The following is an 11,596-nucleotide window of genomic DNA, read 5'->3' on the forward strand; positions in this document are numbered from 1 at the left end:
TTCCGGTGACTACCTTTTTTTTGCATATTTGATTTGCGTAGCACCGTTCATCTCTCCGGACTACTTTTCATATTTAATTTGCGTAGTACCGTGGATTTTTTTGAACTACTTTCTCATATCTGAGTTGGCATAGCACCGTGTGTCTTTTCGGTGACTCCTCAGATTTGATTTGCATAGTTCCATTCGTCTTTCCGGTGATGGGTTGTGCCATCATTCCAACCCTACCCGTATAATTTCTCTTTTTCAGTAGGGTCGTGCCATCATTCCGACCCTACCCATATTATTTCTCTTTTTCAATGGGGTCGTTCCATCAATTCGAACTATCCTATATAATTTCTATTTTTGTTGGGTCGTGTCATCATTCCAACCCTACCCATATAATTTTATTTCTTAGATTGTGAGCACTTCCAGCCATCAAATCTAATACTCTGGCGTATGAGCATGTTCCGACCAATTTTTTTTTTGATAACCGAGAAATCCGTCTGTGACCCGCCCTTTGGACCAATCACAACCTTCTAAACTGTTCCGACCAATTTTTTGGTGACTTTCTTGTTTAATATCGACTCATCTATTGATTCCAACACAATCCATATACTTTATACTAGATTTTGAGCACTTTGTTGCTCAGGCGGAGTTTAGTAGCCTTGTATGTCGATTATGTGAGTCACTCTATGGTCTGAAACAATCTTTGCAAGTTTGGCTTGGAAAGTTCAACACTGTGATTTTATCACTCTGTGTTTTATCGGCATTATGCATCAGATTCAATATCATGAGAAGATTAAGCACATTGAGATTGACTGACATTATGCATCAAATCCAGTATTTAATGAGAAGACAAGCACATTGAGATTGACTATCAATTTTGTGAAGTCGACTGATCAACTTGCAGATATCTCACCAAGCTCCTCATTGGTTCTTGTATTAATTACATACGTAACAAGCTAGGTACATGAATTGTATGCACTAGCTTGAGGGGGAGTGTTAGAATAGGAATATGTTTATACAATCCTATTAGAATAGGAATAGGTTTACACCATCCTATTTAGAATAAGAATAGGAGTACAAATAGGAATAGGAATAGTAAATAGTATCCTACTTGGTAAAGAATTGTATTCTAGTGTCTATAAATAGGATTTCGATGTAATAATGTAGACATGACACCAATTCAATAATATTTTTCTCATAATGGCCTGAAAATAGATTTTTGGAATGAAATTTGGAGTGAGGATGATAACCTGATGAGCTTATTTCCACACCTCTATACTTTGAGTCTTTGAAGATCTGCTACTATTGCCCAAGTATGGAGCCAACAAGGGTGTAACTTAGTGTTTAGGAGGGCTTTGAATGACTGGGAAATTGAAGATATGGTCAGGTTACTGAAGGTGCTAAATACCTCATCCAATATATCTCAAAGAAAGGACAAACCAATTTGGAGATTGCATAGCAAAGGAGTGTTCATAGTTAAATTTTGCTATTGGAAGATGAATGTCAATCAATCATTGTCAGATAATTGGCCTTGGAAACAAGTGTGGAAGACTAGAAGCCCATTGAAAGTTTCATATTTTACTTGGCTAGTCATTAAAAAAAAAGGGTATGCAGTTTTGTTCAAGGTGTTTTATGTATGAGCAGAAAACAGAGGTAAATAACCATCTGTTTATTTTTTTTGACGACAAGGGAAACCCGCAATCGCCATCCTTTGGGTGCGCACAGGGTAAAACCCCTGCTCCTATGCAATAGCTCGCAAACCACATAGGAGAGGTAACCCGCACTAGGCAAGCCCGATGCGACGAGCTTGACCCAGAAGGCAAACCCCTTTCTTTCGCTGGCAAGGGGTTTCGAACTTGAGACCTCCAACATGGAAGTCCATCTGTTTTTCACTGTAAAGCAGCCTCAAATCTGTGGAATATGTTTTTGTGTATATTAGGGGTTAGCTGAGTGATGCCAAAGACAACCAAGGAGCTCCTTAGCAGCTCAATAGGAATTGGCAACAGAGGGAGAAAGGAAGACTGGTGGAAGACTATACCAGCCTGTAAATGGTGGACTCTATAGAAAGAAAGGAATGATAGATGTTTTGAAGGACAAAAAGAAAGTTTTTAGAAGATCAAAATGAAATGCTCAAGTCTTTTGTTTTTTTGGTGTAAACAAGAATTGGTAGGGGAAATCATAGAAATAGTTGATTTTACAGGAAACTTGTAATTTTGTATATCTTTTTGAGGGTGTGCACATCACCCCGTTGGATGAAAGTTTCCAATCATCTCTTGGATGATGAATTTTTTATGGATACAAAGTTACCCTTGTCTCAAAAAGTATATAAGGGATAAAAGACCTGGGTTACTATGTAAACTTGATATTGAGATAGCCTATGACTATGTATATTCAGGATGTTTGCTTAACATGTTACAACAATGGGAATTAATTATAAATGGGTTAACTGAATCAGGTCTCGTAACATTAGAATGATATGGAAGACAAATGTAGATAGGCTTTTTCATTACGAAATCTTGCTACCAAGTTCGAACTAGGAGTTCCCTGTTTCCTTTTTTGAACCCTTGGAAACAAATATGGAAGTCAAGAGAAGCATGTCTTACCCAAGAATCAAGATAATCTGCAAAGGAGGGGATACCTGTTGTGTAACAAACGTTATATGTATGTGTAATAACAACACAAAGTCAATCAACCCTCTATTTTTACATTGTTTTGTTGCAACACAGATATGAAATGTTTTACAGTATTTTGGGCATGAACTGAGTGATGCCAAAATCAACCACAAATTGACTAGATTGTTGGAGCATGAAATATGTGAAAGGGTCTTTGAAGAATAGATGGAATACAATTCCACCTATATGTGGGAGAGGCAGGGAACTAGCCTCCTCCCTTCCCTCTTCTCCTTATTAGTAGTATTATCAAGTAATCACATAGTTCCTTATTCTTCAATGTGTTATACTATCTGATGTTTCATTTGCTTTATATCGTGCTGTTATGTTGTCATACTTTTTTTGTAACCTGTTTCAAAATTTCTTCTTTGAGCCCAGGGTTTATTGGAAACAACCTCTCTACCCCACAAAGGTAGGGATAAGGTCTACTTACACCCCACCCTCCCTAGACCCCACTTGTGGGATTATATTGGGTATATTGTTGTAGTTGGGTCAAGATGGATTTTGTAAATGACGTGGAAACCTTGTTATGGGTATAGATAGCTTACAATAGATGGTACAAGGCTTTTCTCGTATTTTTTTTTGTAATATACCCTAGCACAAACTTTATGATATATCAATAGTACTATTCTTTTCCCTGAAAAAATGTAGCTTCATGTTTTTCCAGTAATGTGCTTTGGAGGGCATTGTACATGTAGTATGAGTTCCTTCTACTTGATTGCTGGCTGAACTCCGTTTCTTATATTTGTTGAAGGATAGAGCCATAGAGGTTGTACAGCACTTATTTGTTGATATAAAGGGTGAAAAGCTCTTACACATCTAAGTTGTTCATTGTCCTTTGAATTTTTTCAGGATCCAAGTTTCTCTAAGTTTTTAGAAAAGCACAAGGACATTGAAGCAATGCAAAATGGAGTAGTGGTAAGTGATTTCAAGATGTTTACCTTTAAACTATTGTTTGCAAGTTTTATTGGTTGGTAGTGAATGTTGTCTTCCAATAGTGAAGTGTTCATGGTCTAGCTCATATTTCGGATCGAATCTGTTCATGTCGACCTCAGGGAGAAGCCTTAAAATTCGTGAAATTTAGGGGAAAACAGAACTTTTTAGTGATATTTCAAAAATGTCTATGCTGTTCTCTACACTCACTTTCCTAACTTCCAACAAGCTAATAAAGGTTAATAATTCTTTTTAGTGAAATAAAAGTAAATTTTATAGATATTCTTTGAGATTGGTCCTATTAAGTATTGGTTTTAGATTTGTTTTTACCGTTTTGCTTTGGAATGGAATGTGAACATAATTTCAGTAATAAAATGTTAAAAAGGTTGAACTCATCATATTTAAAGCAAGGATCTACCTCGATTAACGTGTTTGTTAGAATGATTTTGGTACAGTTACTTGATTGCTGATTTTTTTAAATGTCGAGACTGCTTGTACAAAATCGAGCATACACCCTTGATTTGACTTGCAGTTTAAGATGTTAATTTGACTTTCTATTAATATTGATGGTGGATGAATATATTAAATAGTTTCATTTTCAAAAGAATAAATAATACTTAAATAGTTCGGTTGGTTTTTAAACATTGGAATAACATGCAAGTGTTATGATTTTCCAAAAGTGAGGGCCGATGGGAACTTCTGATTGCATTATGAAGAATATCTTGAAAATTACTATTTGACTGGAGGCAAGTTTTAATGCTTTTGACGGCAATGCAAAAACATTATTTGAAAGAAGAGATAATATTTGCTGCTTCCGAATGTCCTAGCAGCTCATGATTTAAGGGATATAGAAAATGATAGAAATCAGAATTTAATGTAGGTTACGGCGATAGAGATGATAAGAGGCAATTTAGGCTTCTTGTTTATCTAAACAAGAGCATCAGTCGGAATATTCAGGGGTTGAGTGGTATGCAAAAGACATAGGTGATAGGGCTAAAATGTTACTGACACGTAGATGGAGAACCAACACCTATTGTTTGACTTAAAACAGATTATTCGGGTCTTCATTTGGAGCGTAGTATTTGGCGAAATAGGTTGATTGACATAGCCTTTTTGCAGTAAGAAGGGAACAATGGAGGAATTGTAATGTTATTGGTACAAAAGGGATTAGGCCTTTTAAGGAGACTATTTAGGGTGTACATTCAGTTTCATTGCTGGATAGTTTCAGTGTTATCCAACAAAATAGTGAGTTGTACTTCAACATTCATGGAAGTATATGGCCCAACTAGAGGAATAGGAGGGAACTTGCAGCTAGAGCTTTCAGTACTGAAATGCAATTGGGATTAGCCTTGAGGAATAGGAGGTGATCTTAATGTAAGAAGATATGAAGAAGGAAGAAATGTACACGATAGACAATCCATGGTTATTAGGGACTTCTAAAGTCTTATTGAGGATTTGGAATTAGAACTCTCCTTTACATGGGGGTAAATTTACTGGTGTCTAAGGGAATGATCCAAGAAGAACATATTGACTAGACGGATTATTACTTACAAATGAGTGGGATGATAAGTTCAAGTTTATTATTCCTACTTTTGATTGATGGGGTTTTTGAAGATTCTTATAACTCACGCCAAATAACTTGGTGTTGAGTAGTAACTATTGGTGTAATTGCTTTCGTTATATACCATCTCAAAATTCATAATAAGTAATAACTGGCTGTACAATCTACCTTTGGGTTCGCTTGCTTTAAAATGTTATGCAGTACCAACTTCAAACTTAATGTGTGCTTGGATAAGCTTAGACCAATCAGAATAAAGAGAGTATTACAAGATATCTTCTTTCTTCCCCTGAACTCATGGACCCTCTTTGCCTAAAAAAATTAATTGGATAATTTTGAACACTCAATATTCCAGGCATGTATGTCACATAGTCATCCAATTTTTTTTTGAGGATTCTTATAACTCACGCCAACTAACTTGGTGTTGAGTAGTAACTATTGGTGTAATTGCTTTCGTTATATACCATCTCAAAATTCATAATAAGTAATAACTGGCTGTACAATCTACCTTTGGGTTCGCTTGCTTTAAAATGTTATGCAGTACCAACTTCAAACTTAATGTGTGCTTGGATAAGCTTAGACCAATCAGAATAAAGAGAGTATTACAAGATATCTTCTTTCTTCCCCTGAACTCATGGACCCTCTTTGCCTAAAAAAATTAATTGGATAATTTTGAACACTCAATATTCCAGGCATGTATGTCACATAGTCATCCAATTTTTTTTTGAGGATTCTTATAACTCACGCCAACTAACTTGGTGTTGAGTAGTAACTATTGGTGTTATTGCTTTCGTTATATACCATCTCAAAATTCATAATAAGTAATAACTGGCTGTACAATCTACCTTTGGGTTCGCTTGCTTTAAAATGTTATGCAGTACCAACTTCAAACTTAATGTGTGCTTGGATAAGCTTAGACCAATCAGAATAAAGAGAGTATTACAAGATATCTTCTTTCTTCCCCTGAACTCATGGATCCTCTTTGCCTAAAAAATTAATTGGATAATTTTGAACACTCAATATTCCAGGCATGTATGTCACATAGTCATTCATATTTGTTGGTGAAATTTTTTAGGTGGAACACATTGACAAACCCTTAAACTTGCAAGTAAATTTCATTTAGATACTTGAATTACGCCTTGTTTCTATTTCACACTTGAACATGATAAAATGTTTCTATTAGACATTTCTGGCTCAAATTAGGAAAATTTATGCACGTGTTGTCGTTTTCTCTAACGCCTCAAATGCCCATTATGTAGATAAGCTAACCACTTAAAAATGTCACCTCTTTTAATTATACGCATTAGCCTCATAAGCTATAAAACCTCGCGCCTGTTACGATTGAGGCTGATGTGTATAATTAAAGGTGGTGACATATTTTATGTGGTTGAGTTATCTATGTAGTAGGCACTTAAGAACATGCACAATTATTTTTTCATAATTTGAGCTGAAGTGTCTAACAGGAATGCTTTATCATATGTTCAGGTGCTCAATTGAACATGCCTTATTTTGCGTGTCTATATTTAATTTACTGTCAAGTTTAAGGGCTGTCAATGTATTCCGCCAAAATATCTGTTGGGCATGCGCTGAATTGCGGACACATATTTTGGATAGCCTGGCCTTATATCTCTTTCTTCTTATGTGTTTTGTCTTTCTATTAATAGGATCGCAAAATGGAAACCTCATGATTTCCCTTTAGAGCTAGTTGTATAATTGTATCTTGATTACTCTGAGATATCAAAGTATTTTGCTTCTGATTAACTTTGTGGCAGTTCTCAGATGAGGATGAGATGAGTAATCATGGAAGGGACTCGGTGGCTGAAGACAATCAAGGTAAAAACAAGGGAAGAGTTTTGACAGTATCTGCCATTAGTTCTTGGTGTCGACTGATCAAAGAAGAGCACAAGGAGGAAGCATTTGTTTGTTTATTAAATGCTTATCGAGCAGCATGCCACTATGGTGCTGAATCCATTGGCCTAAGGTTTCAGAATGCTGAGACATTCTGCAGCTTAGTAATGTCTGTTCTTTCCGAAGCAGATAATATACTTCGGGGACTTTTGGGGCTATCATCCTCCAGTTACAAGAAAGAAGCAGTACTAGAACTGAAGGATACCCCACAATGGGTTAATGTAAAGCCTCTCATCAAATCATACTTGAGGAGTACATTATCTCTGTTGGATCAGGTTACTGATTCAGAAATTCTGGCTTTCGCTTTGACTCGGCTCAGGGATTCTTTACCATTTTTTGCTGCTTTCCCATATCTCTTGCAGAGGCTCATTAAGGTACATTATCTTTAGAACTTGATTTGTATGAAGAGTCTTCTAGATGCAATTTGATGACATCTTATGCATATGCTATCCCAGATTGACCATTAAAATTGTTGAAGCACTTTTTCTTAATTAAAAATTTGATCTCATATGTATGCATTACTCGAGTCCATACACTTGCTGGTAAGCTACTAATGTAGTACTAGTGGAATTGCTAGTTTTGCTGTATTATTTTATTATAAACTTTTTTTTGCTTCTGTTTTTCCCATATATGATGTATGCTTTTGTGAATCAGATAAACAATATGTTAGCTGTATTTTTCATGCATATGCTGTTACCTCTTAGTGAATTCCTATAATATGTCATGTGATAATTATTGTCCTAGCTGGACATTGAGCCGATATAAGTTGTATATTCTTGAAATGCGTATTTGATATTCTGGGATCAGTATTGCACGCCTGCATTGCATTTTATTGAAGCATAGCTCCTATTTTGACAATTGATGCGCGATGTAACATGGTCGTATGTAATAAGATCAACCCAACTAGGTTGAGGTCGAATCCACCAGGAATATGGAGAACTTTCAGAGATTACTATTTCATGAACCCCAATTCATTACCATTGTGGTTTTTCTAGAGAGTTGCATATCTAATTATTTTACTACTAAAGACGTACCTTGTAGAACTAATCCCCACATTAAAACATCATATTATTTGCAATTTTAAGTTATGTTAACATTGTGAATCTTCCCTGGTCTGTGATGCTAATACTGCTTTTACGTAGCTGAATATATGGTGATTCCTTTATTCTTGACCTTTATGTTGAAACAGACGACAATACATTTATGGGCTACAGGTGGGGGGATGCTATCATCAGCATCTTTTTCGATCGTACTGGATGTGGCCTCTCTATTTACAACTGATTTTTTTGACAATTGCTTAGCAAAAGCTTTTGTGGCTTATCTTGCTCAGTCGAGAGCTACAGATATTGTCAATAACAAACATTTGCAGTTCCTAAGAAATTCCTTAGTTGACTTGTGCTCCCTAGATGTTCAAAAATCATTGTCTAAAGCCACCGTGTCTGTCCGTCAGCTTGCAAAAGTATTACAGTGGGGTTTGCGTACAAAGAAAAAGGTAACTAAAATTGCCCTGTGATTTTAATGATTAAGTAGGAATAATGTTGCTAAAAGTAGCTTCTTGACTAATTTTAATCATCTTGTGGTGCAGGAAGCTCTTCAAAGGATCTGCAGTTGGGAGTACGCCAATTGTATTAATCTCTGGGTTGGTTTTATAGCACGCAATGTACGGGATTATGATCTTCAGGCCTTTTTCTTCACTATGGTTCAACTTATAAATGGAGTGGTGCGCCTGTTTCCTGGACCGAGATATTTCCCTTTACGACTCAATTGCATTCAATGGCTTAATGATCTGTCTAATTCTACTGGAGTTTTCATCCCTATTACTTCATTTGTGTTGGATGTTTTGGAATATAAAACAGTTGGAGGGCGTGGAAAACCTGGACCTACTCTCTTCTTTCAGTCTGTTCTAAAGGTTGGTTGATGTTAGGATTAACTTGACAATCTTGCAAATGAGTTTTCTCTATGTATTTGTGTCACCATTTTAAATTGCAAATTAACATACTGCAGTTGCCAAAGAGTTGCTTGAAGTCTCAGACGTTCCAAGATGAATGCATTACATCTGCAATTGAACAACTATCATCACACTTTTTACAATGGAGCTACCACATTTCTTTCCCTGAGCTAGCAACTGTTCCACTCATCCGTCTGAAAAAGTTTAATGAGTCAAAGACAAAGGAAAGTCTATGCCGTGCGGTAAAACATTTGATTGAGCAGGTACTCAACTTACCTTTGGTGTTTTTGATGGTTAGTTACCTAGTATAGGCATTTCCATCCAGAAACATGCATGGTGGATGCCGTTATTGTTAAATTAAAAATATGCTGGAGATGCAGCTTTAAACAGGATTTGTACCAAGTACCCAGCTGAAGGTCAATTATGTGTTGGACTTAATTAAAGCTCAAAGGCATCGCATGCAACCATCTTACTATCATTTGACTAGAGCACTTGTTTGAGATCATACATATTCAACATTTGCTTGACAGGGTTCCTTTGGTTCAAAAGTAGATTAAAATGATGGGTGTTGGACTATCGGTGCAAGTATAGAGGAGGATAGCATTGTGTTGTCCTTTACATAAGTATGAAAATAGAATATTCCTGTTTAGATAAAATGGTTAATGTGCACGGTCATTCTCATGTATTAAATTGCAAGGACTTGAAGTACATGGGAGATGATGATTTGGAAATCATAGAGTTCCTTTCCTTTGTCTGATAAGTCAGTTTGTGAATTTCATAGTTAGATGTTTCTTTTCATAATCTGGGCTAGGAAGGAAAAGAAAGCTTAGACAGATTTGCCAATTCAGTTTAGTTTGTGGATCCCTTTTGTTCCTGTTTCTATTTAATATTCATGTGTTCGGAAGCAGTTTCTATCCTAACATCTCTCTCTTCCTCACATTCCACCCCTGCCGTCTTTGAGGCTTCTTTTAGTTTTCCTAGTTAGAATGGGCGAGGTATACTGGCTAAATAGTTGACACCGGTAAATAAGACAAGACCAAGATCCAAGCTATCAAATTTCTCAATAATATTTTTTCTTCTTACCATCAGTTGCTTTTCTTGTCTCGTTCTGAGCGCTTTCTTTTGTCTCTGCAGGTGGAGAAAAATGTTGATTCTGTGCAAAAGAAAAGAAATGAGGTTGCCTTTTCACCAAATGATCATCAATCTGTTGAAACATTCCTTCAGGTAGCACATTTCTTATCAACTAGTAACAGCTATATTTCATACTGGAGAAATATAATTTATTTAATTTAAATATATGTTCAACCTGCAGTTTGAGAAGTCCAGTCTCAGTTCTCCATTTTCTCAGTACTACAGAAGTGTACTTGACAAGGCTGCTCTAAGGGGCTCACATAAGAATGAAAAGATTAGGTACTGTGACACTGCTGCAGTTTGGTTTAATTTCTTTTAGTAGTCTAATATGTAGGTGATTTTTGTCGTTTATTTACTGTGAGGACTGATAATAATGTTGTGGAACAACGGATGGCTACAGGGTATGGTTCATATTTAATGATTCCCCCTGGGTATGTGGGTGAGATATTCTGTCGGGGGTTCCTCTGGAGTCCCTTATACATATCTTTGTCATTAACTATATTTGGATAAAGCAGTTTGCAGTTTGAACAACATTATCAGTTGGGGAGGGGGGTGGGGGGTGGACAACTCTATTAGTGAACTGGGGTATAACTATATGGGGTGAATGAGTCGCCCACCATATCTTGTTCCAGATATAGCAGCAGTTGAGTGTTATCTGGACTCAAGTTGCGATTATTATTCTAAGGGTGGTAGTTTTGATATAGATTGTGCTCATGGTAACTTTTTGTTTCAACTCCAAACATCAATGTATTGTTTTAGTTTTACATTAAGCTAAGAATGTTTTGCAGTGCTACTTGTGGTGTACTAACTGTGTAAATTCTACTGCAGTTTGCCAAGGCGAGATAAATCAAAGCGTAAAAGAGATGACAGTTTGATCAACGTTTCAGGCCACAAGGATCTGGATACTGTTAATGGAGCAAAGAAGCGGGTCAAAAGACGAGCTCCGAAGGCATAATTGTTGTATCATTTTTTTGTTTGCTATAGGTTTTGATAATTTTCTAATTGGCCCCTACCAGGTTGGAAATTTTGAGCTGGGTAAACATGTTATGATATTCTTTAGCTGGGTAAAAATCAATTTTGTTGTTGCTTATTTTTCAAAACAGAAAATAGAAAAAAGATTTTGCTCCTATTGAGGTCCTTGAATTGTTGATTGGTTTATTTTTATTTTTAATTCGTCTTTCCTAGTTAAATCAAATTGGAAAAGGTATACAAAATATACCCTATAACTAAATCATTTTTTTTCTTTTTCTTCTATTATTTTTTTGTTTTTGGCTCACCTTTATTTAATTATTTTGTAGTTTTATGAAACTAAAAAAATTATCTATTTTATACATTTTGTACTTTTTAAAATAAAATTTATCCCTAGATTCAAGTGAAAAGGTTCAACAATACCTTTCTCATATTTATTATTTTAAATTTGATATATATATATATATATATATATATATATTATATCTCTCTTTT

The 11,596-nt window shown here is 35.8% G+C and overlaps 1 protein-coding gene across 3 annotated transcripts in view; it reads left to right on the plus strand.

The window, feature by feature from the left end:
* Positions 1-11,303, plus strand: part of LOC102578727 (nucleolar complex protein 2 homolog) — a 16,287-nt gene extending 4,984 nt beyond the window's left edge. Inside the window, exons 7-15 of one of the 3 annotated variants that reach the window (XM_015306834.1) lie at positions 3,507-3,572; positions 6,918-7,427; positions 8,243-8,545; positions 8,639-8,962; positions 9,058-9,264; positions 10,136-10,225; positions 10,314-10,411; positions 10,961-11,102; positions 11,158-11,303. In XM_015306834.1, coding sequence (XP_015162320.1) covers positions 3,507-3,572; positions 6,918-7,427; positions 8,243-8,545; positions 8,639-8,962; positions 9,058-9,264; positions 10,136-10,225; positions 10,314-10,411; positions 10,961-11,087 — 1,725 coding nt within the window. In that variant the 3' untranslated portion in view covers positions 11,088-11,102; positions 11,158-11,303. Of the gene's footprint in view, positions 1-3,506; positions 3,573-6,917; positions 7,428-8,242; positions 8,546-8,638; positions 8,963-9,057; positions 9,265-10,135; positions 10,226-10,313; positions 10,412-10,960 lie in introns of all 3 variants that reach the window. The other 2 variants (XM_006343119.2, XM_015306835.1) reach the window with 2 other exon arrangements.
* Positions 11,304-11,596: the final 293 nt, after the last annotated feature.

The sequence above is a fragment of the Solanum tuberosum genome, unplaced genomic scaffold (genome assembly GCF_000226075.1).
Source record: "Solanum tuberosum cultivar DM 1-3 516 R44 unplaced genomic scaffold, SolTub_3.0 scf00042, whole genome shotgun sequence".
NCBI lineage: Eukaryota > Viridiplantae > Streptophyta > Magnoliopsida > Solanales > Solanaceae > Solanum > Solanum tuberosum.